The sequence below is a fragment of the Alexandromys fortis genome, unplaced genomic scaffold, assembly GCF_014885135.2.
Source record: "Alexandromys fortis isolate MF-2015 unplaced genomic scaffold, M_Fortis_MF-2015_v1.1 scaffold_125, whole genome shotgun sequence".
Taxonomy (NCBI): Eukaryota; Metazoa; Chordata; class Mammalia; order Rodentia; family Cricetidae; genus Alexandromys; species Alexandromys fortis.
The window spans coordinates 4821628-4849389 of record NW_026068026.1 but is presented as its reverse complement, the minus strand read 5'-3'; the positions used below and the strand labels follow the sequence as shown (position 1 = coordinate 4849389).

The window sequence follows — 27762 nt, the reverse complement described above, 5'->3', positions numbered from 1 at the left end:
GTCCACGGCCGTCCCCTTACAGAATGGGCTGTGCTTGATACCCGGGAAGAATGTGTGGGAGAAAGTGCTGGTGCACGCTCTCAGCACAATCATTGTGCTTGTTTCTCGCTGGAGGAGAAAGGGTTCGTATTTTATTGAAAACCAACACCAGTGGGAACAGAATAACTCTTTCTTTTCCTAAGGCTGTTCATTTCTGTTTTTAATTCATTTTGAAATAGGGTCTCTTGTAGCCTAGGCTGGCTGAGGATGCACTATATATCCAAGGATGACCTTCCTATACCTTTGAACTTATGATCCGCCCTCTCCCACCTCCCAGCTGCTGGCATTACAGCTGCACTTGGGGCTTCCTGCAAGCCCTCTACCAACTGAGCCACCGTCTAGTCCTTGTTTCTCTTTTAATTTCTTGTTCTAAGGATAAATTAATAAGCTAAAGTATAATGTCGAATTTTGCAGTCGCCTTGATCCTGGGGTAGCAACTGCAAAGGCAGTGTTGTGTGTCTGTCTTTCTGAGCTGTGAGACATGGATTTTGTGATCCTGGTGGCCTCTGTCCCGAGAGGATTTGACAGGATGAACTTATGGTGGAGTTGGAACAGTTTTCTCTCTGCCTTCCCAAGCCAGTTGCGTCTTGTAGCCAGTCTCTAGGGAGTGTTTCCCTGTCCTTGATTCTGGGATCTGCTGCCTTCTGCCTCCTCTCTAGTTATAAACTCCTGTGCTGGCATCCCAGGGCTGCCCATTCCCTGTGTCTAATTCTTACCTCATCGCCTCTCTGTCTAAGACTGTCCTCACACCCACACAGCATCTGAGAGCCTTTCTCAGCCCATTGCCATCCCCTCTTTGGAGCCACCCAGTCCCTCCTGTCAATAGTCAAACTGATGAGGGCCTCTCTGCTTAATTTCCCTCCAGTGTAAACTCACTGGAGCTTGGCCTACAGCAGAGTCCAACAGAGCTGTATGGTAGCGTTTTCCTTGGAAGGTTTAACAAACAAAACACCTGATGCCCATGTCCCTTTCCCAGAGAATCGACTTTAATTGCTCCGTGCTGTGGCCCGGGCCTCAGGATGTTTTAAAGCCCTTGCAGGTGGTTCATTATATAGCCGAGGGTGAGAGCCACTCAGCACAGTTGATCCCCAAGCTGGGGCTAGAGTCTAATAATAGCTTTATTTACCTCCCCAAGTGGCTTATGTCCCTTAGTGTTTAAAATGGTTCATGTGAGTATATTAAACATCTAAAGTGGCTAATTTCCACTTTGTGTTAATTTGATAGGTTTAACGGAAGGAAATACTGTGGTTTGTTGTTTGGGGTTTTTTTTTTCCTTGAAAACTCCATTTCTGGGTTACTCCGGGCTCAGCTGCCAGGGACTGTAGCAGCTTTCCTGTTCTCTGAGCATAGCTGTGCTGAGCACATACTGAACTCTGTATGTCATTGTCGACTCTCCTTGTTTGAATGATGTGGATACTGAGGTCCAGAGAATACACCCACTTACTCAGAGCTGAACTTAAACCCAGGTGGATTTGATGGCAAAACCTCACTGATTCTCTCACCTAGGAAAGAATGGCATGTCCAAATAGGTCTCTGGATAGCAGGGCACACTTTCACCTTGAAGGTGCATGCTTTTAAAAACCTTTAATTTTCAGATTAGCATGCAGCAAATGAGTTCCAGCATGGCATCTTTATCACAGGTCCTGGTGCCTTGTTCTCAGTGCCTTTGAATTTGGGCCACATGCTTCTGTATTTCAAGAGCGTCCATACATTTGATTCACCCTCACTCACTAGTGGCCTAAAGTATAGATCCGGGAGGCCATTCAATAAATGGGTTTTCTCCATGCATTTCAAACCTGCCCTACCCTGTCTGTACTTTTTTTTTTTCCTCATAACTTTTTGACCTTGTTTGCTTAATGAAGTCCCAAGAACCCCAACACACATCGTTCCGGGGTGGTGAATGAGTAGTCCTTCCCATTTTGCAGAAAGGGGAAATATTACACCAAAAATTAATTACCTGCTAAATTCTACTAATAGTTGTGCTTAATTGGGTCCTCAATGAGCAGAGGCTGTCTGCTGAGCCCTTTGTATCTTGTGCATTATCCTTACTTCACACATGAGGAAAGCAAACGCAGAAAGGTAGATCTGCTTTGACCAAGGAACATGGCTACTAACTGGCTAGGATGGTTGTGTGTTTTTGAACTTGCTTATGGGCAGATGTGGGGACACATGACTTCATTCGCTGGCAGTGACATCTAGACACCTATGTCTGCCGTAAACCGATGAAGTATGAAGTAGTTTTCTGTGTGGCGAATGGCCCTCTGAAAGCTATTGTGAAACAATTTTCTGCCAACCTTGACTCTCATCCAGAGGTCAAACGGGTGCTGTATCATCCATCCCCAGTCATCCCAATAGAGGACGTTTGATGTAAACATCCCCTGAAGGTGAGAACTGGCTCTCGGAGGGTGTGCACACTCCATTTACCCCCTGAGCATGGCTGTTTATCACGGTTTTAGGCTGCAGGAAGAGTCCAGCAGCTGCTGGACCACTTCATTATCACAAAGGCTCTAAGAACAGAACTCTGTCTCATCTTCTCACTAATGATAAATAGTTTTCTCCCTCTTTAAGAATACAAAGACTTAATAGTTCCTGGCTTGTCAGAGTACACACACACACACACTTTTGTATGGAGAATGACTATATAAACTATAAACAAAGAGGCAGAAAATGCAGTACATGCTTGGGACCTCTAGGAAAATGAGGTTCCGTGTCAGGGCAGAGGGTGATTAATTGAGTGCAAACCTATTTTTAAAATGGTGTTTATCCTCCTCCAGGGCATACAAAACCATTGAGGATGATGACTTGAAGTTTCCTCTTATATACGGAGAAGGCAAGAAGGTAGGCTCGCGCTCGTCCTGGAATGAGAGGGGTGTCTGGAACCCCATGTACTCTGAGCCTGTGGCATGTTTGTCCTGGAATGAGGGGGTGTCTGAAGCCCTGTCTACTCTGAGCCTGTGGCGTGTTCATCCTGGAATGAGAGGGATGTCTGGAGCCCTGTGTACTCTGAGCCTGTGGCCATTTGTGTGCGTCACTCAGTGGTTTGGGATTTTATTGCCATGACAACTTAAGCATCACATCTATCATTCTTCAGGTCACTTACCTTGAGGGTCCAGACAGTAGCAGAATCTGAGAGGTTGGGTGGGCAGCCAATTTTTTGAATCTAGCATCCCCTTCCTACCCATCTGAGTCACTCTACGGTTTAAACACAGCCACTTCCACACACACCACTCTATCTCATAACTGATAGAAGCTCAGAGGCAGGTCAAGTTGGCTATGCTACCTCTACTCAGTAGACAGGCTGCCAGATTAAAAGCGCCCAAGCAGAACCATACAGCAAGCAGAAAACAGCCCCGGTGTGGAACTCTTAACTAATATCCTTTCATCCCACCACTGACGTTCAGATTTTGTAAGTCAGCTTTTCTACTTGCCCCAACAAAAGGACTCCAAAGTGGCATTGCAGTTACACCACAGGACCAAGAGCCCAGACTGCGATAACAGAGCCACGACTGAGTGCCAGCACCCCCATCAAAAGCAAACACTGAATGACACGGTTGCACCCCAAGAAGACTGTAGACATGAGATGTGTGAGCAGATGCGGAGGAAGTTCGGGTGCCCGTGCTGAGATGACTAAGCTCTGAGCCCAGACCTAAATACTTCCTCTGAACCCAACTCACTTCCATTCAGAACTAAGAGTTTCAATTATAAGTAGGCAGTGTGGTCACAAGAAGATGAGTCTTCAAGCGAATTGTCTATGAGTATTAGATAGTATTTACCCAGAAAAAAATGACTCACAAGAATATCAAAGCAAGGTCTCTAGCATCATCCAGACTGTTCCTCCCAGTCTCTGGCCTAGTTATACCTGCCAGTACTGAGAAAGTTCTTCCCTTAGGTTCCACGAGCTCTCCTGAACAGGAAAGTGGACTGCTGTCTCTCTTAGAAGGCTATCAGCATGGAGATTTTTGTTGTTGTTGTTTTTTCAAAAATAATTTTTCTTTTTAAGAATTTCATACATGTCTACAATAAAACACAATATCCATCACTTCATTTCTCCTCTCCATATCCCTTCTAGCATTTTCCACTTGCCGCTTTTTTGTCTTGTTTTTTGTTATAATATCCAGTTAGTGCTGCCCTTAAGTTCATGACACAAGGCCTCCCCTAGAACATAGGAAACCTACCATTGACCACACCCTCAAAAAAAGAGTGATTCTCCCTTCCCTAGCAGTTATCAACTGCCGATTAACTCCTCTCTAAGGGGTGAGGCGTGCGGAGCACCTCCCCCACCAGTGCTGGGATTTTAGCGGACTTGGTCTTGTTCGGGTAAGTATGGCTTCAACGATGAGATTTAAATATTTTGGTTAAATGAAATGTCTGATTCACCAAAATGTCCCAAAGCCTCTCAATGGGCTCAAGAAGAAGGGCTGTCTTGTGAGAAGTGGTGGGTGAGTTCTGCCTTTGTAGCCCTTAGCACTGTGGAAAGCCACAATGTAGCCTGTTACACTGTGGAAAGCTACATTGTCACTAGAAAGCTACATTGTAGCCTATTACACTGTTGAGAGCTACATTGTCTGTCGTGCTGTGGACTGCTACATTGTATGTAGCCTGTTGCTCTGTGGAAAGCTACTATACACGTCTCTATTCCACCCTGGAGAAAGTGGACACACCATCCCTGTCTCGCTTCTTCTTGGTTTCTTAGAGTCCTGTAGGGCTTCTTGTTCTTGTTTTTGGTTTTTGTTTTTGTTTTTCCTCTTTACAAACTCCTACTCAGGCATGGCAGGGTATTTTCACAGCTGCTACGTTTTATTTCCAGAAAGTCTTCTAAGAAGCCTGGTGGGTAACACCTGTATAGGTGTAAACAAGTTTGGTCACTTCCAGCAGCATTTACATTCTTTGTTCCAAACACGGGCACGTTTTTTTTTTTTTTTTTTTTCCAGCCAGAGAAGCTACTGTTGCAGGGAGAAGGCAGAAGGGCCAGGAAAGAGAGATGCAGAATGTGCCCATGTCAAGCTGAACACTCCTTTAACTGGAATGAGACCCATCTAGCCTATATACCCTTTGAATCTGGATGTTACATGTGTCATGGGGGTCAGCAAGGTGGCTCTGTGAGTAAACACACTTGCCACCAAACCTGATAATCTGAGTTTAGTCCCTGGAGCACACATAGTGAAAGGAAAGAACTAACTCCTAAAGGTTGTCTTCTGACTGTCACACATTCCTGTGATACACATGCACACTGCTTACACACACACACACACACACACACACGGCATGGTGGGTCAGGATTAAAGCAAGAGGATTACAGTGAGTTGAGAGCCATCCTGAGCCTTGGTGTGACATCCTGTTTCAAGCCCAGCCCCCATAAGTAGCATAATCTCATTTCTACAGTACTGTAAGCCATGTGTACCTTCTGACTTGAGACTACCGCCAATCAACAGTGCTTCAGAGAAACAAGGGTGAAGAAACTATGTGGGATTATAGTGTGTCTTCCTTATTTCCTTCCTTCCTTTTTTCCTTCCTTCCTTTCTTCTTTCCTTCCTTTCTTTCTCTTCGTTTTTGTTTTTTGTTTTATATTTATTTATTTAAGAGCCACAGGTCATGTGTTAAAGGTCAGAAAACAACTTGCAGTTTTTCCCTCCACCATGTGAGTTCCAGGGATCAAATTTAGGTTGTCACTTGGTGGCAAGTGCCTTCTCCACCTGCCCTGAAACTTAGTGTTCTTTCTTGGATTCCCTTCATCCTTGGCATTTACCACTCACGTAAGAGAGGAAAATCCCAGCTCAGGTCTTAGAACTGCAGCACTACATGGGTTCTATTATTGGAGACTTAATGTTAACACCATTAGGCTGCATGTTGCTCAGTCTGACAGGCAATCTATCACGCCATGGCTGCCTGTCTGATCCTGTATCTTTTGGCAACACATAGCGTTGCCTCCACCATGGGAGCTTCTCAGTAGAATTTGTGTTTCCTCTAAATTCACACATCCCTTTGTTTATGTGCCTTCCAGAACTTAAGCACATTTTATATATTTGCTAGATACGTACCTCTTGCCTCCTTTACCAAGATGAAGTCATCTGTCCCTTCTACATGGTGTGTGCACATAGTAGGTGCTTTAGGAGATATTTAAGGTGACTGTAGATATTAACATAATATGTCAATTCCATAAACCATTATAAACAAGTTTAAGAAAGTGTGAGGCTACCGCCTAGCAGTCCGGGTGTTTTGTTCTTTTCACCCAGAAGGATTTGTAGGAATATTGAGGTAGATCATGGAGTCACTAAAGATTTATTTCCTCTGGCCATAAAACTACTAGTTGAAATTCGCAAAGACAGGAGCTGCCCCTGGCTTGCTTCACCTTTTGTTATTGCCGCTGATATTGCTAAGGATGTAGCTGCTGTCCAGCAAATACTTGTAGAGGGGGCATGTTTGGATGGATGGATGGATGGATGGATGGATGGATGGATGCTCTTGATTTAGTATGAACTGATTTCAGCAGCTGTAGGTTATGCATGCGTTACAGTTAGTTAGTTTTCCGGCCCCTTCACCCCAGACTCTACAGAAGGAAACGGAGGACATGCAGCAGAGCAGCCTACTAAATCCTAAGATCCAGCAGTGACTTTGATGATAATACACATCACAGTTGGGATGAGCAGTCTATATTAACAGTCTGTACCAATGGCATAGACTTGGGACAGGATGCCGTCACTGTGTGTATTTCTGGTAACTCTCTGCTTATACTCCTAGGCCCGGGTAATGGCAACTATTGGAGTGACCAGGGGACTTGGGGACCATGACCTGAAGGTTCATGACTCCAACATCTACATAAAACCATTCCTGTCTTCAGCTCCAGAGGTACCATTTGAAATTTTTGTTTATATTTTTTACAGTAAAATATTTGTGCTTTATGCCTTCCCTGACCAACATCCCACATCCAAACAACAGCCAGCGGGACTTAGATGTACCAGTGTCTCTCATGTCACCCCGGTCTCACTTCGACTACCTGGATTCATACCCTCGCCACCTCTTGCTTAGTGAGCCGTGTTGCCTCCATGTCCCCTCCTTCAGTCCCTCCCACACACTGCTATAAAGTGACTATTCCCAAAGACATGTTCATGTCTCACAGTCTTCCCTGCCCCCCCATGGCTTGGAGCACAACCCACCTCCAGTTGCCATCCCAGGCTTGTCATTTGATCTGACTTTCTAATCAGATATTTGTTTCCCTGCACAAACCAGATGAACTCAGTTCCCATGTATGACCTTCAATTTCTCACGCTTGTTTATTTTATATCTAGTCTTGCCAGGAATGCCCTTATTCCACCCACAGCCTCCAGTTCGCTCTGTGGTTTAGATCAGATGTACCTCCAAAGGCAGCAGTTCTCAACCTGTGGGTCATGACCCCTTTGTCAAACCTCTGTCTCCAAAAATACTTATATTATGATTCATAATAGCAAAATTACAGTTATGGGAATAGCAATGAAAATAGTTTTATGGTTGGGTATCACCACAGTATTAAAGGGTTTCAGCATTAGGAAGGTTGAGAACCACTGGTCTAAAGGGACATCCTGATTTCTGTCCCTCAGATGGAAGTCTTGTCTTAGTCGACTCTTCCTGTGCACAGGGAAATACTTTCTGAAATATTTTTGCTTGGTACCTTGCAGCTCAGCTATTCATCTATGACCTAGAGCTTGTGTCGTTCAGGTGTCATTTGGAGAAGTTCAGTGAAAAATATATTTTTAATTTTGACTATGTTTTTTTATAAAATCCTAAACTACTTTCTACAATTCTTGAACTGTTGCGAGGTTCTGTGTTGGCTTCCATGATGTATTGCTGAGAAAAGATGTTGTTTCTGTGTTAAGGTGCCGGGATGAAAAGCATGCGCCACCACTGCCCAGCTTCCTTCCTTTTTTTTTTTTAATAACCCACTGAGTCCAGTTAGTGCTGCCCAGATGTCCATAGGGGTCGGGTTGTCCACTAGAATGAAGAGCATACTGGGGACCATAACCCCTAAAGCGAAATGACTTCCCTCCTCCAGCAGCCACTAGCTTCCAGTAGTTCTTCAGCTAAGGGCAGGGCATCGTGTACCCCCAGCACCCATAAGCAAAAGGCTTTCGTGAAAAGTGTGGGAACAGCCTCTCTCCCTACCTGTGCTCACTTAAGTCTCATTGGTTAAAACCATGTCACTCTCCTAGCTGCAGAGGAGGTTGGGAGAGGGAGAACTTTAGTTCCCAATTTCTCTGGTAGAGACAAGCAAGTCAGAAACCAGCATTGTTTGCCAGACCGTGAAAAATGAGCTATTAAAGCCCCATGTTATAGTGGGAATGTCCAGAATGTATAACCATCGTTCCATCTGCATGGTCTGCTCCAGAGTAGGTGCTGGGATTAGGGGAAAGCTGTGTATTGGACGTGGCAGCTCATTGCCTGTTCTATCACTGAGATATACACGCCACATGTGCGCATGCACGCATACACACACACACACACACACACACACACCAGCCTAGTGTGTGCTGGGGAAGGGAATTTGAACAGGGTCTCGTTGTATTGCCCAAGCTGACTTCAAGCTCAGGCTCCTCCTGCCGTGGCCTCCCAAGCAGCTAACTGTAGGTGTGAGGGTCTACCCCACTCAGTAGGTACTATTCTAATGTAGATCATTTTGATTGTGGGAAACATGAATTCACTCAGAATAACCCCAAAAAGGAGGTGTTTACTTCCATCAGAAGATGCACTTCTGGTGTCTTCAAAATGAACATTTAAATATCCAGGCTTTACAAGAGTGGACCGGGAATGAACAGCCCTGCGGGAACTGCCTCAGCAAAAGCCCGTGAGAAAGTTCTGCTGTTCAGTTCATCAGCCATGTTCCATATGTCCCAAGCAACCCAGCTCCACCCCTCCCCCCACATATCTACATTGCAGAGAAGAGTTTTGATGGGCCCAGCTCCCCTTTTATAAAAGGCTTCAAGTGACTTCCAGGCCAGCTGTTTGCCGTTCAGACCATATGCCCCTTCCAGTATTCTCCATGGATGCAAACAGCCATTCAGGCCCGATTCCCCAACAGAACTCTCAACAGGGACAGTTCCTTTTGAGAGTGTCAGAGATAGAGGTGGCATGAAAACTGCTAGGCCTAAACACTGGGCATGAAAGTCATATTTCCCGATAGACCCTGGAGCTATCCATGAAGTTGACTTAGTGGAAACAGTAGCAGTCCACATCCAGAACGCACCGGTGTTTTCTTGCTGAGCTCCTGAAGCTGTTCTACATAGTAAGGACCACAGTTGGACAGAGTGTCCGAAGTCCCCTGGAGCTCCTGATCCCTCCAGGCTGGCCAACATCAGGACCAGGGAATTACTGCCAAAGCTGCTTCTCACCAGAGGAAAGTAATAAATCCTGAACCCTGAACTCTGTTTCCTTTGAACTCCACTGAGCACAGGGTTTGTAACTGGGCTCATAAAACTGTACTTTCCCCCTAGGGGAAAAGCCATTCATCCAGCATGTGAACCGGCACCCTCACCTTTGTACTCTAACAGAAGCCTCCCTGGGGATCTCAGGAAACACTAATTAAGTGTTTTGCTCTTTCCAGCAGCCCTAAAACTTCTTTCTCAGCCCCCCTCCCCCATGCACACTTTGAGATCCTTCTCTACAGAAGGGGAGAGTCGCTCAGCGTGGTTTGAAAGACAGTTGCTCTGCAGTTAGACTTTAGAGCGTTCAGCCATATTTACTGTCAGCCTTAGGAAACACCAACTATGCAAAGGCCTTCCAGAATGGGAATCCGCCGGACTGATTGTTGGCCATGGCCATTGTGCTCAGACTAGGTGTCAGAGACATGTCTCTCATGTTTAACTGAGATGTTGTACTTTTAGACTGTCTCCCCATGTCCTATCTAACATACTTAGGATTTTACAGGCACCCTCTCGTTCCTAAGAGACTAGGGGGATAAACAATTATTGTACCCATGCTATACATTGGAACATTGGGACTCAGAAAATAAAATACCTCCCCAAGTTGTATAACTGTCAAGTAGCAAAGGGGCACTTAAAACCCGTATTTAATTAATGTCATGGCAGTAAGACCCGAGTTAAAGAAATGTCCACGGCTAGGGTCAGAGTGATGCACCATGTCTTGAACACAAATCCTTGGCAGGTCTTATTACCTCCGTGGCTAGAGCTTCTCAGAGAAACACTGTTGGCCTCAGCTAAAGGTGAAGATGCTGGTGTAATAGCATGGGGAACTGGGAACGACAGCGATGGTCACTGTGTGTATGTAAACCGGGCCAGACGGAACTGTGTAAAACACGATTGCGTGCCTACAATTCAGCTTAATGGATATGTGGTTTGTATATACCAAGATCTCTTGTGCAAGATTATGTTTGTTATACACATTTTAAATGTTTCAAGACGGAGGGGCCTTAGCCAGAGTCAGGAGAGGGGAGAAGGGTACCACTAAGAGAGGGGCAGTTGAACTCCACCTACTGTGGAGGTTAGAACAGAAAAAGAAGGCAGTCTGTGCCGTTCTACCCGCCCCCACCTGCATTCCTTAGGCTAAAACCCTTCCTTCACTCAAGGGGCTGGTGCTAAAATCGTACCCGAGAGAGAAATGGCTCAGCAGCTTCTGCTGTGATCCCAGAAAGGCAGGTTAATTTATTTAAGTCGTCTAATGAAGAAGCACAGACTCCCACCCCGTGTTCATTACCTCCCCCTCCACACACAGGCACACACACACACACAGGCACACACACACAGGCACACACACACACACTCTGTGACTCCCTCGGAATATTTCCCTGCTCTGCTTTGACTCTGCTGAGCATGGATCCTTATTTCACATTTGGCTTCTAAATTTCAAATCCAGTTTGGTCTGGTAGTTTTAAGGACTGGGGCTTGGGGAGGGGGTGCAGGAGGAGGGTGAAGAAATGTGATTTGGTTCTAAGAAAAAGGGCTCCAAAACCTTCTTGGAAATTACCATTGTTTCCATTCATCATTGTAACTCCTAATTTGATTTGACGAATTAAATATAAATAAATCAGAACCATGTGGATCAAATTTATGTAAAAGATGCACCAGGGTTTAAAAATTAGGGAAGGGCTTCTTTCTGGCCAAATACATTTTCAGTTTTGCTGAACACAAGGCGCTGGAAAAATCTTGAGTTTGCCAAACCTGAAGAGCGGCCGCCAGGTTTCCTGAGCCTCCCTCAGACCTTCTGGGGTCTAAAGCTTAGATTTCTGGCTAAGACCCGAATTCCACAAGAGGCCCTGCCAAAGGAGCAGGGGCCTGCTTGCAGCAGGCTCCAGGGGAGGGTGGGAGCCTTCTTACCGTCCACAGCACCTGGCTTGCTTTGTGTGACTGAGTGGGCTGTAGCCCTTCCCCCACTCCTTCCAGCCAGGTCTGCCTCTTGCCTTATTAGGAAGCTTAAGGCTCAACAGTGCCCTAGCATCCTGAAGAGGGCAGAACAGAACGGAGAGGACTTATTCAGTCTCTCGGGCGCTAGGGCCCAGGCCCTCTGCTTTGTCCCCTCTGCCTACGGTTCTCCACCTCCAGCCAAGCACACACAGTGTGTCCTGTTCCTCAGACTAGCTTTTCACAAATCTAGGGCCTCAACTCCCAGATGTTCTGCGCTCCCCACCCCTTTGGGCCTGAGACAGGCCCACTGGAGAGCTAGGATTCCTAATTTCTCCCTTCTTTTCCGGCCTCCGCTCCAAGACTGTGCCCTAGTTTGGGCTCTTGGAAGAATAAGGCCCTTTTCTGTCTGGGGGCTCTTCTGCGGAGCCAGCTCCCTCCCCCACTCCACAGTGCAGTCTTCCAGCCCAGCCAGACAGAACCACAAGGAACCTCATTTTCTCTCCGCTTCGTTTCTCCTCTCCGGCTTTTAGGAGTCTGTCAGCTGTTTTTTATAACTCCAAGTCTCTCGTTGAGCTCGTTCCTGGGATTTTTTTTTAATCTAGATAATATTCCTTTCCTTATTCAAAACAAGCCTTTCATAAAGGACAGAGAGCCCGAGTCTGAGATCTGCCCCAACCGCCAGCAGGACCCCAGCTGTTTTCCCATCATCCCGAGTCTGGCCTGGCCTGGCCTGGTGGATTATGGGGAGGAACAAATAAGAGAGCCAGTGAAATCGAGGGCAGGAGGTCTGTGTCGTTAATAATGACCAGTAATGCTCTCCCCTTCCTCCCTGCTGGCTTCTAGAAGACTCTTTTCACACTGAGGCACTTCCAGTGACCACTTTCTTATTGAAAGGGGATGTGTTTGGGAGTCCTGGTGTTTCCCATGCAAGCAGGAAGGATACTCATGTCCTTCCATGTACATCTTAACATCTGTCTTCTTCTGATTCTCGGTGATGTTTTGTGTTCCACGTTACAATTCCCATTTAAGGGAAGTGTGTCTTTCTAGTTCATTCTTCTGCAATCTAGTTTATAAGGAAATAATTCTGGGCTTCCATGAGAAGGGGGGGGAGGTTGTGACATGGCAAGGGAAGCTTACTATGTATGATTGCATGAGTGGAATCCAGAGATTGTACTCCGTATGCCATGATGTCCTCAAGTCTTCTAAAGGGGTGGTTATCTTCAAATGACAAAGAGGGGAAATGTATTTTTAATGCATACTGTGTATGGTAGCACACACCATAATTCCAGTACTCAGGAGGCAAAGGTAGGTGGATGTCAGTGAGTTGGAAGCCAGCCTCATCTAAGTACAAATTGCAGGACATCAGGGCAGAGAGAGACCCAGTCTCAAAAAAATGAAAGAAAGAAAGAAAGAAAGAAAGAAAGAAAGAAAGAAAGAAAGAAAGAAAGAAAGAGAGGGAGGGGGAGAAAGAGAGAGAGAGAGAGAGAGAGAGACCATTGGGATGTGACCCCCAGGAATCAGAATTTGGAGTCATGTAGAGGTGAGACTGACGGATAACTAGCCATAAACCTTGTTGCTTCTTAAGGGATAGGAGTTCAGATGAAGGAGGGAGATGGGAGAACAGTGGGAGTGAGGGGGGCAAGAAGAAGAAGCTCTTGGAGAGTCTCTGTGTCTGAGAGGTTAGCGGAAGCACTGTTAGCCCAGTGAGGCAGACTACTCCAGAGCTCCCTGAACTGGACTTGAAGCAGCAAGGGGTGTGGCTCAGCTAGCTGCATGGATGGGGCAAGGAGCTGCAGACCAGGCAGCTCCTGTAGGCCAGGTACTGTGACCATGAGAAAGGAACTTGGGGTGAGAATGTAAAAACTAAAGGAGTCTAATCTGCAGGGGTTTTTTTTTTCCCCTGTAATTTAACAAGAGCTCACCCGATGCTAGATTCGATTTATAGAGTAGAACAGAAAAGTGATTTTCATTTTATTTTATTAAGCACAGGGATGGTGGTATGGCTCATTGGTTAAAGAGACTTGCCTTCCCGTGGTTTCAAAGACTGGCGTGTGGTTAGCATGTATCAGGCCCTGGCGTAATGCCTGCTACCGTGTCCCCCGACACACACAAAACATTTCACTTCTAGCCTGAAAAAAGGGAAGAATTATTAGGGTCTGAAGAAGAAAAATGCTCTCCTCCTTTTTCCTTCTGAGTTTTCTGAACCTTTTGTTTGTTTTTCTCTGTAGCTTTGGAGCCTGTCCTGGAACTCACTCTGCGGACCAGGCTGGCCTCGAACTCACAGAGATCTGCCTGTCTCTGCTTCCCGAGTGCTGGCATTAAAGGTGTGCACCACCACCAGCCGGCTACCAAGTTTTAAAATAGACGTAAAAGTGTACGATCAAAATAACTTCCTAATAGTATAGATTTAGATCGGGACTCGTGGGCAGCTCTGAAAGTAGACAATGGGTTTCTTCCTTCCCTCCAGCCTGGGCTGAGCTGACCCCATAGACAGTTCTAGAATTTTCCTAGCCTCACCACGGGATAACTTTCTTACTATTTACCTGCTGAGAAACAGGAGCAGAAATGATGAGTGTAGCGTGTGGACAAAGAGAGACCAATGAGAAAATACCAGGTAGTTCAGTGTCTCATCCTAACCATATAGAGAAATGGTTCTCAACCTTTGACAAACCTCTATCTCCAAAAATATTTGCATTACAATTCATAACAGTATCAAAATTACATCTATGAAGTGGCAATAAAAATAAATTTAACTTTGGGGGTCACCACAACATGCAGAACTGTGTTAAAGGGTTGCAGCCTTAGAAAGTTTGAGCGCCATTGCTATGGAGAGTCGGACTGGAAGTGTTCTCAGTACACACCTTTCTGCCTGTTGTTGGCTCTAAGCAGACCTCTTTCAGAACTATTCACTCTCATGGCTCTGTGTCACTAGTGTTTATGATTCTGTCATCCACCGACTGGGTGTAGCTGGGTGGTGGTTCTCCACCAGAATCCCTCGTGTGCTCCATTGCTGATTGGTTGGCATCTAAAACAAGGTTAGGCTGGAAGTCTAAGATGACTGTGGTTTCTCTGTGTAGCCCTGGCTGTCTTGGAACTCTGTAGACCAGGCTGGCCTCGAACTCAGAGATCTGCCTGCCTCTGCCTCCCGAGTGCTGGGATTAAAAGCGGGCACCACCATGCCCAACTTTATATATATTAATGAACATTTGAATATTTAAGTTAGTAGTTCTAATTATTTTACTATTATTTTTTTCAATGAGAGTGAGAATTTCCAGAATTGTGTAGCTGTTAGATCTCAGGAGGAGTGGATTCCTTGTGTTCAAAAGGGAAGCAAAGCACCCATGGATACTTTTATTTTTTCTCTTTGTTTCTTTTTCTTTTGTTTTGTTTTATTCTGGTCTTTTTGATGGCATAAAACAAAGTAGAACTTGAGGACTAACACTCAAGATGTCCTTTAACCTACATGTACACATCATGGCCTGCATGCTCCTGCATTCATATGACACACACACATCATAGGACATATACACTGCACACATCAAACACACACAGAAAATTTTGACACTGCTGAGCATGTGGTATCTTCAGCATTTTTCAGACTTGATCAATATTTTGATCTTAGAATCTTAGGAATACACTACTTCACGTAAATATGTAGTAAAGAAAATGGCCGAAGTAAGTTTAGAGCAACTTCAGAAATCGTTAGAAGGTCTGCCTTCCTCCCAAACTGAAATTTTTATAACAGTTTTTTTATAAAGTCTTAGTCAGTAATTCATACATCAGTTTTTATAGTCAAATATTACATCACAATACAATCCAAAGGTACACTAGTTTTTATAGTCAAATATTACATCACAATACAATCCAAAGGTACACTAGTTTTTATAGTCAAATATTACATCACAATACAATCCAAAGGTACACTAGTTTTTATAGTCAAATATTACATCACAATACAATCCAAAGGTACACTAGTTTGAAAGTTACAGGCTGAGGAATGATAGCACAAAAATATTGAAAATTTTGTTCTCTATAATTAAACCATCATTTCTATATGAGCAGAAATCTTCATAGGCACAGTTAACACAAACCCTGAAACTCACAGTCTCTAATCTGAGCTGCTATGTTTCGGGAATTGTGGCTGGCATGCACAGTATGATAGTACGTATAGTAGAAGAGCACATATTGTATGTTGTATGTTCAGAACCAAGGCTGCGATAGAGTCGCAGGATACAGCAGGGGGCAGGGGCTCTGCAAAGCGATTCAGATTAATTAATTACAGACCAGATTTTGGATTAAATTCGGATTGTTGAGCTTTCACAAACCCTTTATCGTTGCCAGACTCTTCAGGGCGTCCTCATTTAGTTCCAGGATTGTGACCCACAGTTTGAGAAGTATTGTAATAAGTCTAGGAGGGACTAGGAATTTCCATCTTTTAGATTTTTTTTTTTCAGAAGTCTCACTCTGTACCCATGTTAACCTAGAGATCACTACGTAGCCTAGACTGGCCCTAAACTCCTATCCATCCTTCTGCCTCAGCATCACAAACACTAGGATTATAGGCATGAGCCAGCACACCTGGCTCTTTGTAGAGAAAATGGAGATGCACCATCCCGTGCCATTCTGTACAGTGTTTTAGAAACCTTGGTTTTATAATCCCAGGATGGGCTTGGTATATTAACATATCCATACTCCAGTTCTAGATGGCGTGAGTTATTCTTTTGACTTACAGGATCTTCCATTTCTCCAAGAATCTGCAGAAACCTTGGTTTATTTTGTTTTGGTTTGGTTTTTTATTTGTTTGTTTGCTTTGGTTTTTTGGTTTTTCAAGGCAGGATTTCCCTGTGTAGCCCTGGCTTGTCTTGGAACTCACTCTACAGACCAGGCTGACCTCGAACTCAGTCATCCACTTGCCTCTGCCTCCCAAGTGCTGGGATTTAAGGCATGCGCCAAGACCATCAGGCAAGACCTTCCTTTCTTGTCCTGCAGTCAATCAGATTGCTTTTGCCGTGTAACAAGAGTCCCACTGTTCGCCGCTGGTGGTTGTGCTCTCCTAAGGCCACACGCACAGTGACTTGTGCACTTGGTCTCTTGCTCACTTGAGGCCTCTGAAAACCTACCTTTATGAAGAGCCACTTGACACTGAACCCGCTGTGGCTCTTTTAATCCCATTAACTGGGAGTAGCAGTGATAGGAGTCAAGACTCACAATCATTTCACTGTTTATACATCAGGTTGCCCTAGTACTGTCCCTTCAACCAGATCAGTTTGGGGGTTGGGGGAGGAGGCACGATTAGCATTTAAGCTGAAAATAATATACACACAAAGAAACCTCTTGCATGCAAGCTGGTCACTCATATTGACAGCCTTGTATTCTGAACTGACTGTAGCGACCATCCTGTCTAAGCAGCATCCAGATGCCCATAGACTGGAGTTCCTCTGGGCCCATGTTAGTGAAGATGAGCCCAGATGAGGACCGCTTTAGGTTCTATCCCATTTCTTGTCTGACTCATTGAACAAGGGTTTCACCTAATGATGAACCGGCTGTTGGAGGCTCAAAAAAAGAGGTGTTGCGTGGCTGGGTCTGAGTCCATACATGGGGTTTTTTCCTATAGCTTATCTGGTTATGAGATGCCAGGCTGTGTGTGTGTGTGTGGAGGAAATGGAAGCCATATGTTCAGGCATTGGCCGTAACTTCAGACTGTATTAACACTGTCAAATATTTCAGCTGATTTTGAAGCTTTGGAGTCTGTTAAGTATACTCTCTAAAAGTCAGATCTTTATTTTGTCTGTGGGACTTTAGAGAGAGAGAAAAAAAGAAAAAGTCTCAAGAATATCTGTGGTGTATTTTAATTATGAAACTACCTCCAGCCAAAACAAACAGCCTGTTCCATTGGGTCGCTGGAACAGCCAACATATTTGTGATAGTGTCACTGGATTCATTTCCAGCCAATGCCCTGAAATCACGTGGCTGGTCACATCAAGGTTTAAATCATCCTGTGATGAATGTTAAAAATTGCCAGAGCTCTGAAAACTCCCAGCAGCCACTTCGACCCAACCTTTCATTTCAGAAAGGGAACCCTGGAGGTTAAGAAGGCAAGCCCAGCAGAAATCCTATCCTGCAGTCAAACCAAATTAGTAAAATCTCTCCAGGAGCGCCCCTGTCCTCTCTCACCTTCAAGCATTGGCCCTGCCATTTCTCCCCACATGGCAGACCAGCAGAGTCCAACGTCTCCTCCCTCAGTCTGGGGACTCAGTACCCCCGCATTCAGGATTCCCAGCACTATTTCTTAGACTTGTAAAAGACTAACGTTGGTTTTGGCTGAGGGAGAAATGGGTCTGAAACCCGTTCAGTCACCACATTGGCTTCACGACGTGTAGTGTTCGTTGAGTCTCAGTGGAGAGTTTGGATGTCGTCCTGGTAGCGTGACTGTCAGGCTTAGACAATCTATTTGATTCACAGGACTATGAGAAAAAGGCTGGCGTGTTTCTTGTACAAGCCCCGTATAAGCTCAGGTTTTGGATTGGCTAGGATGAGCCTTTTATTTCCCACTGCCCCTTGGTGGTCTTTATCTTGTGAACTACCTCTGGCTCTCCTGGCAATGGCGCTACTGGGAGTCTTAATCACTGTTATTGTAAATGAGACTTTTAGAATTGAACCCCAGGTTCCCAGAGCATACTCTTATCCCTTTGTTCCCATCCAGAAGCCTTTCCTTGGTGTTGCCACTTTGAGACCAGAGCCATGAAGGCACCAGTCCCCACCCCCACCCCGTGACCTTCATAACAGCTTTGTGAAAAGAGCAGAGCAAACATAATTTCATTTTCCTTAATTGTTTTTCAGTTTAAAAAAGAAATGATCTCAGGGCTGTCTAGCTCACTTGGGCAGGGCTGGCCTGGCTTGCACACTGGTTCAGTCCTCACCATTGTAATGCTATGCAAAACCACGTGTGGTGGTGCATCCCTGTGATCATGAGGTTGAGGCGGGAATATCAGTAGCTCAAAGTCATCTTCAGCTACATGGTGAGTTCAAGGCCAGCCTGGCCTACAGGAAACCCATCTCAAATAAAGTCCCAAAGACTTGTGAGACACCGTAGCTTGAGCCTCTTGCCCTCTTGAAGCCACACAGAACTGCGGGAGCTTGTCCTTTCCCCACACTGTGGAATCCACGGGGAGGGGGGGACATGACAAATTTGCCGAGATAATAAAGACATAAAAGCTGTGAAGGTTGCCCGGGCATGGTGGCTCACACCTTTGATCCTAGCACAAAAGCTATAAAGGTATCCCAGAGAAGGAGAAGCAGCGGAGCTCGAACAAGTGGGAAAATGGATGGGTTCTTCTCTTAAATCAGTTCAGGACACCTGTGTCAGCTTGCAGTATTGTGATCGCTCAGCGTGCCCCCAAAATATGAGTAATAGGACAAAGAGGGGGCACATAGCACAGAAATGCTGAAACAGCAGTCTGCAGCCGAGTACTAAATGGAGGCACCGTATTAAAGAGTCACAAGCCCCTGAGTCAAGTGGGTGTCACTGATGACGTTCCCATCTCTAAATGCTGGAAATCTGGAGCCTGTGAGCTGTCAGCACTTTGCTTCATCCGGGCTATGTTAGCCAAGACTCTGCTTGTCCTCCAACTCATTCCCCTTACCATGCAGAGTGTGCTTCTTGAGTATAGGAGAGGGACATGCAAGCCTCCTGCTTCTGCATAAGTAGCCTATGGCATTCCGGTAACTATTTGGGCATGTCAGAGTCAGCAAGCTACGCCTATGAATTTAGCGTCTCGCCGACGGATCTGTAGTTCGATGATGACATAAGTCATCAAGGCAGAGAAGTCCATCAGTTCTGTCCCGTGGCAGCCAACGCCCAGAAGTACTAGTAGCCGGCTAGTAATGATCCGTCTAGCAGATGCCCTTTGACTTGGTTGGTTTGATTTGGAATCACTTTTGTTCAGTGTGGGTATACAACCGTGTTTTGAATTCTGACCTTTCACCCGGCTAGCAGGATGAAGTGTAATGTGTAATAAGATTCTCCAGCAGTGCTAGACAGTGACACTGGGACACCAGTGCCTGGGCAGACACAGCCACAGGACAGTTGCTCAGCTGTGATGTATCATAGGTTCTGTTTGCCAAATGCATCTTCAGCTTACCGTATCTTCAATTTAATAATGGGTTCATCAGGATATAACCCCTGTCTTAAGTCAAAGAACATCTGTGCATTACTCTAACTTTATGTAAGACGCCCACGGCTTCTAGCTGCCCCTCCCTTCCTTTCTTTAGAGACAAAAGGAGGTAGCTTTCAGCCAAGCTTTCTAGCCTCTTTCCCCCAAGGTGTTCACTCCCTTATGCACTTTTGCTGCTCCCCCCTTAGGGCCCTGCCTCTTCCAGATGTCTCAGTTCTGTGGAGCCGCAGAGCCCCCACTAGAACCCATGTGAGGCTTCCAGGAACTTGAAAGGCTGTTTCAGGAAGTGAACAGAGAAACTTTGGGGAGGGGAGGGTTTCTGATTGAGGAAGGCCCCCAGCAGCCTTAGGGAGGGAAGGCTGGGTCTGCGATGATCACTGGAGCCCACTGAAGCACTCGTAGCTGGCAAGCCTACACGTGGAATGGGATGGCTTGCACACCGGTCTAATTTCTCTAAAAGCACTTTCGCAGAGTGTTCTGCCTCGTAGGTTAATGCACAAGACATGAGCTGTAAGTGGAAAGTTGGCAAAGCCCTTTGGGAATTGGCTAAAGGGCAGGAAACAAAGGATAGCTGTAAAGAAAGCTAAAAGGCCGTTAATTGAGGAGTGCCTCGGGGGCTGGGGTTGCCACTGGCTTTGTATTATTTACATAAAAATTGTGTGGAAAATGGCATTGGAAGGGATTTTCATGCTGGTTCATGGAACCGCCTCAGCGAGCTGAGTGGAAATGCGAATAACTGGTGAGGAGTCCAGTCACTGATGGAATCAGAGAGCAGCATTTTCAAACAGGTTGGTAAGAACCCACGTGGTTCCATTGGCCAGGTTTTTCCCTTTGATGGCCTGGGCTAATTTCAGACTGGAAGAATCAACCTGCCACTTCTTCCAGCAGAAAGCATTTTGAAGTCATTTGGGCACCCCGTTCACAGGGCAGATCCTGAAACAGTATTATCTTCACACCTGGAAACATCTGTTTCAGGAAGGACTGAGCAGTAAATGGAAACCCCTCTTAAGTACAGATGTAAGACAGGGCCACCTGGCATTCTCTCCCTCCCTCGTTACTTAGGATATCCTGTCCAGCGGAGCTCAGATGAGCATAGTAGCTTATTGTAGGGTCGCCCCAGTGGGAAGCTAGCCAGCTCCAATTTAAGATATCATGGGCTTTCCACAGGGCAGGGAACCCTGACTGCCCCTCAGACTGGAGAGGGAGGGGGAGAGGAGTGGGGGGGAGGGGGAGAGGAGAGGGAGGAGGGGGGAAAAGGGAGACGGGGAGGGAAATGGGAGGCGGGGAGGAGGCGGAAATCTTTTTTTTTTTCAATAAAAAAATTATATTAAAAAAAAAAGATATCATGGGCTTAACATATGAGGTAGGACTTGGAGTTGGGAGCCCAGGGGTGACATTTACTGTCCTTCCCATTGTCTTGGGAAACTAATTGTGTCTGTCATCACAGAATCTATAGAGTCCTTTATTTCCAGGCCCTGTCGGACTCCTGTGACCTTGCTACTCAAAGTGTGGTCCCGGAATTTATACGTCTGACATCACCTGGAGAACTGTGGGTTCTCATGCCCTCCTTAAGAAGCATCTGCAAGCGCTCAGGCTCCCTGGCTGAGTGGTTTACACACTAACATTTGAGGAAACATGGCTCCAGCCACTCCCAGCAACCACAGAAAATAAAGCAAAGAGGGGTTGGTTGCCTCCCATAGAGGGAACACAAGCCATGAGTAGCTTGAGGAAGGATATCTGAAGATTCAAGTTCTGGGCCTCATGGACCTCCAACCCCACTTGCTCCAAAGGCTCAGTGCTTTCTTCCCGATGTCAGCTCAGCCCTAAGTGAGCATGCATTTGAGGAAAAAGAAATTTAAAAGCTGGTAGAGTATGCTGCCGAGTGTTCCCTGGGGATGGCATCAGGTGCCGGCCATCAGCTAATAGTTACTATCCAATCCACAGGCCACAGAGGCCTGGACCTGTGGCTGCTTCTCATTTGAGCTTGGGTACCAGGGTCAAGCATTCTTTTAGTTTCGGGCACCCCACCAGGCTATCTGCTAACCCACAAAACCAGTGCCTAAAGGATGTCACTGGCCTAGACAAACCATTCTAGAACAGAGGCTGGATTTGAACCATCTGGTCGACCTCTTAGAATCCCATTACCTATACTTGAGATGGCCAATGCCACCAGTGTGAAGGGACACGCGAGCAACAGCCTATGCCACATTCTCTTTTTCTCTTCCCACCCCTACCCCGGTGCTTTCTCCAGGCATGCAGGATAAAGGAATTGAGAGAGAGGAAGTTGGTGAATCATTAAATTGATGTTTGTCCTCGTCCCATGAAGTACTGTAAGCAGGGAGGCTCTGCAGAATCAGGAAGGAATGACTATGAAACCCCCAGACTCCCCTGTGCTCCTCCCTGCCCCCACCATCCCTGTCCAAGTAGGGTTAGCATAGAGTTGTACTCACCGTCTCACCCTAGTGAGACTCGCTTCTGAATTCTTTCTAGTTTCCCAGGGATGTCCTGTCCTTTGTAAAGCGTTTCTTAGGCCAGTGTTGAAATATCACTAGCATTAAAGGCCTGAGATCAGAGAAGGTATAAAACTTGTCTGGCAGCATGCTTTGGAAATGTGGCTTGAGCTTCCGCCTTTTGTAACTTGTCAACCCCAAGTGTAATACTGTAACCTCGTCCTTACCCGGGGGGGGGGGGGGCTGTGGCCCTTTGTGCCTTAGAAGAAATGATTTCAAATAAGATACGCATTAAACAAAGTATGTCTCCTTAGTCCTTAATAAATACATATGGAGTCATTTCTTAAAACCCCAAATGGACTACATCTCCCTTACAGACTGTTTCTTCAAATGGAAGAATCTATTTTTTTCACTTTATATTCATAGCAATTGGGAAAGGGTGGCTTTTAATATATGCAGAAGAAGCCGACCAGGCTAGCTAATCATGGCTCACACAAGGTCCACGAGTCATCTCGTCAGCGGTATCTCAAGTGTTACCTTTTCTACTTGTATATTTCTTGTTAATTATCAAGCCCTTTCCAGGCCCCATTCCCAGTTGTGACTAGGCCTAAGTGTCTGTGAACAAGTCCCAGAAAAGAGGCTGTCCACTCCACAAGGCTCGCTAAGGGATCAAGTACCTTGTAGTGCATCTATGAAAAACAGAAAGGCAGACAGACAAAAGCCAGGAATCAGAAGCCGCTTGGTTAGAAACAAAAGCAAGAACAAAGCAGCACCCACGCACCCCGCCTCACCACTTCTCACCTTGCAGTCTCCTTGTTCTTTTCAGGTCAGAGTCTACGATCTCTCCAGATACGAGCACGGAGCGGACGACGTGCTGATCTTGGCTACAGACGGACTCTGGGATGTCTTATCCAATGAAGAAGTAGCGGAAGCAGTCACTCAGTTTCTTCCTAACTGTGACCCGGATGACCCTCACAGGTGGGCACATTGTAAGCACTGTGTGGTCTCACAGGGTCTCCTGCAGGAACGGCTCAGGAACCAAATGCAGGGGGACTGCGCGTCTCATAGAGGTACTCCCGTGACAGAAAACCCGCCTTAAGCTGACCCCGAATACAGATGGCAGAGAACTCAATTTATTCAAGTTTTCCAGGGGACTGAGGACGGGCTGTTTGTAGAATGCTTGCTTACCATTGCTTACCCACGAGACCTGGGTGCAGTCGATAGCACATCATAAACGGGTTGGTGGCGCATGCCTGTAGTCCTAGAACTTAGGGTGTGGAAGAAGTTCAGGGTCATGAGCTAAGAAAGGGGTTTGAAGCCAACCTAGGCTACATGAAACCCTATTTAAAAATAAAAATAAAAAAAGAGCAACATTTCTTTTTCGCTTTTTTTCTTTGTAAGGAGCAAGAGGGATTGAGACAGGTCCCAGTATGTAATGCTGGCATGCCTAAAACTCACCGTATAATGGACCAAGGTATCCTCACCCTTGGAAGGAGCCCCCTGCCCCTTCCTCTGTAGTGCCTGCAGTGTGAGCCCCCACACCTGCCTCCTTTCTCACGTTCTTACTGCAGGTTGATTGGGTTTTGATCCTGCTGGTAAGAATGATGGCAGGTCCTTTCATGTATTGATCATCCCTTAGGAAATTGTTTTCTTTTGAGAAGTTCAGAGAAAGGAGAAGGTGGTTACAATGGAGGTTTCCTTTGTGGTATTTATGACGCTAGGGTAAATAACCCAGCAGCCCAGAAGACTCAAAACCCTAGAAGAAAACATCTCTAGAAGAAAGGCAGCCTCAGCTATAACACCGAGAAATGGTTTATCGTGAGTAAAAGCCAGTAGCGCAATAGACAGTAAAGCTGAAATTATTCCCTTACTGAACTGGTTAGCAAAAAATATAAATAAATATCTTAGCTTGCATCAGAACATTTTAAGAGCTCTGAAAACATGCTCAAGGATGAGCTAGGGATGATGGCATGTACCTTTAATCCCAGCACTCTGGAGGGAGAGACAGGTGAATATCTGAATTAGAGGTCTGCCTGGTCTACAGAATGAGTTCCAGTTCAACCAGGATGACATAGAGAAACCCTATCTCCACAGACCAAAATCTAAAAGGAAAGAAAATACGATTAAGGAGAAGAGACTAGAAAAATTACTCTGCAGATTTTAAAAATAAGTAAATGGGGAGCTGGGTGGGTGGCTCAGTGGTTAAGAGAACTTGCTGCTCTTGCAGAGGACCCAGGTTCAGGTCCCAGAACCCACATGGCAGCTCATAACTAGCTGTAACTCCAGCTCCAAGGAGTCCAACATCCTCTTCTGGCCTCCACAGGCACCTAGCCCATGCAAGGTGTGCATACATACATGCAGGCAAAGCACTGATATACATGCAATTTAAAAAATACATATTTGAGATATATAAATGGAACTTCTAGATATTAAAAATCTTTAAAATAGAAAGTAAAAATTCAGTGACCAGGTTAAAGACAGTTAAAGAGAACACAGGCAAGATAGAAAACGGGACTGAATAGGTTACCTCTCATACAGCTCGAAATACAAAGAGAAAAGAAACAGTGAGACACTGAACAACTAGAAAGGTAACTTCAGATGCTCTGTATGTTTCCAAAAGGAGATAGCATAGAAGATGGGGAAAGGGGAATTACAGAATTCTTGAACAATGCCAAACCTGAAAGCCAGAAAACCCAACAAATCTCATACAAAACAAATTTTAAAAAGGAAATTGTAGGTAGCTACTTACGTTCATTACTTATTGAAAAGAATGTATTTACTTTCATGTTTTGCTTCCTTTGTCTGTGTACAAGTGTGCAGTGCTCTCAAAGGCCAGTAGAGGGTGTCTGGGCCCCTGGAACTAGAGATACAAGTGGTTGTGAGCCAACATGTGGGTGCTAGGAATTGAACTTTGGTCCCCTGAAGAGCAACAAATGCTCTTGGCCCCTGGGCCATCTCTCCAGCCCTAACTAAGTACTTCTTAAGAAACTGATGACCCTTAGGTGCGGGCACCTCAGAGATGCTAGAAAATAGATGTACACAGACTTACCACTTACAACAGTTTCTCAGAACAATAGAAGAGTCGAGAAATCCTGTATCGCTTCAGTTGACTGAGCAAAAGGCTGTGAATCCAGAAAACTATCAATAAAGGAAATGAATTAAAGAAATTTCCATAACAAAAACTAAGAAATTTTATTGCCAACCAATCTCTGAGGAAAATTTTGAAGGGAAAGGTCCCAGCCAAAAGACCAAAGAAACCAAGTGGATTGTTAAACCAAAGTATGAGCAAGTACGTGGATGGGCACAGACACACATTCTCTGTACGAAGCACTGAGACAGCTAAAGTTGTTAGAACTAATTTGCTGGATTAAAATTGTACGTAGCTGAGGTGTCACCACCCTCACCTAAAATCCTAACGCTGGACATTGGAGACAGAAGAGCCACAAGTTCAAGGACAGCCTGAGGTAGGTAGCGATCCCATCTCATAAACACACTCACCACCAGCAAAACAACATGCTAATTGGAAGGACAGTCATCAGCTTAAATAGGCTATGTTTTTTATTTTTTTCTGTTTGGGAACATGTTGAACATATTTACCTTGTGAACTTGAAATAAATGTAAATAGTTAGGGAAACTAAACTAGCAGTGCCATGGCTGGTTGATAGTGGGAAGAACCCCACGTGGAACTGAGCCATATTTCTGAACATCTTATCAATCAAGGAGAAAAATTATTATGCAAAACTATAAATAACCTGGGTCTTAGAAATAGTGCTGCATATGGAAAGTATAAAGGCTGAATCTTGGCCTTTTTTTCCCTACTTTTCGAGCTAAGCATAGATGAAGGCTCCACGCACCTCTGACATACCAGAAGTGACTGCCTCCCCTCCATGTCATAGATACCTCCATCTGGAGCTTCCCCTGTGTTCTAAGAATCCTCAGCCACACCCTGCTGACATTTTGACCATGGGCCGGGGGCGGGGGGGGGGGACAAACAACAAAGACTGAAAGAAACCTGTAACCTCAGAGGAAGACATGTCTTAATGTTTTCAGCCTATTCACTCTATGTAAACTTACACAAAAGAATCTATGTAGCTCCCAGGCTCTGCGAAGCTGTCTGTCTGTCCATGTTCCCCCTGTGTGTATGCCGCACACTTTCACATGTACAAAAGAATCCATGTAGTGCCCAAACTCTATAAAACTGTCTGTCTGTCCATGTTCCCCCTGTGTGTATGCCGCACACTTCCAATTCCAAGTCCATGCTGCTTCCATCGGTGACAGCATCCAGTGCTGGGAGCGAAAGCACAGAATAAATCTCCAAGGGAGTCATAGAAGGAAAAATAAAGACCGGAAGGACAACACGTATACCAAAAGGATAAATTACTAAGCCAAAATTTGATTTCTTGAAACATCTAACCCATTAGAGGAACAAAAAACTACAATGGAATTTCTCTGGCCACTCACAGAATAGATGGAAGGCAGTCACAGACGTAGAATGCTGTGTGCTTTGACTCAGAGGTGGAATTCCTCCTCTAAGAGGTCCTGGAAGAGGCACAGAGTGGACTTACTGGGTGTCGAGGGTTGGAAGCAGGGAGGAACGGGAGTTGTTGAGTAATGACTTACAGTTGATAAAGAGGACAAAGCACGAGAGATCAGTCGATGCTGGTGATAACCTCACCATGATACAAGTGCCCTTAATAGCACAGAGAAGCACTTTAGATATAAACTTTATAAGGTAGATGCAGTAAAGCTGATGTTATATATTTATCATAATCAAATTAAAAACTAATAATAAAATCAATTCTAAAAGGCAATGAAAATGAACAAAGTTCATAAATTCTGGGACATTGATAAAAATGGAATTCAAATTATAGTAGCTCCAAATAGTTATAATGCAGATACAGCAATAATTAAAACATAAGAGGCAATACAACATTAGATCAATATAAAGATATCATTTCAGCCAATATTGAATCTATATAGCACATTATAATAAAAATATCATGGGGTTTTGAGGATTGGAGATATGTCTAAATGGTGAAGAGCAATGGCTGCTCTTCCAGAAGCCTTGGGATCAGTTCCCAGCACCCACATGATAAGACTGTAACTCCAGTTCCAGGGATCCTGACACCCTCACAAAGACACACATGTAAGCTAAACACCAAAGAACATAATTTTTTTTTAATTTTTTTAAAGTCATGTCAGAAATATCCATAATTTTTTAAATTTTATTTATTTTTATTTTATCATAAGAGTGTTTACCTGCATGTACGTATGTGTGTGCAGTACTTACAGGGGACGGAAAATGTCATCAGATCCCCTGGAACTCAGGTTATAGCAGGTAGTGAGCTGCCCCATGAGTGCTGGGAATCCAAATCCAGTCCCTGCAAGAGCAGCAGCTGCTCATAACCACTGAGCCATCTCTCCAGCCCAGTGGATTGGCACAGACTCTGACTAGCTGAATCAAGGCAAGTGTACAAACACAAAACTGGAGTCCTATTATAACATTTATTTTTTTACCTACTTTTATCTTTTTTTTCTTTTTTTTTATTTATTTATTAAAGATTTCTGCATCTTCCCCACTGCCGCCTCCCCTTTCCCTCCCCCTCCCCCAATTCAGTCCCCCTCCCTTGTCAGCCCAAAGAGCAATCAGGGTTCCCTGCCCTGTGGGAAGTCCAAGGACCACCCACCTCCATCCAGGTCTAGTAAGGTGAGCATCCAAACTGCCTAGGCTCCCACAAAACCAATAGGTGCAGTAGAATCAAAAACCCATTG

At 45.2% G+C, this 27762-nt stretch overlaps 1 protein-coding gene across 3 annotated transcripts in view; it reads left to right on the top strand.

The window, feature by feature from the left end:
- Ppm1h (protein phosphatase, Mg2+/Mn2+ dependent 1H) overlaps positions 1–27762 on the top strand; it is a 262145-nt gene that overhangs the window by 212388 nt on the left and 21995 nt on the right. For all 3 annotated transcript variants that reach the window (XM_050163872.1, XM_050163873.1, XM_050163874.1), the window contains 3 exons: positions 2814–2877; positions 6778–6885; positions 22817–22968. In XM_050163872.1, coding sequence (XP_050019829.1) covers positions 2814–2877; positions 6778–6885; positions 22817–22968 — 324 coding nt within the window. The remainder of the gene's footprint in view (positions 1–2813; positions 2878–6777; positions 6886–22816; positions 22969–27762) is intronic.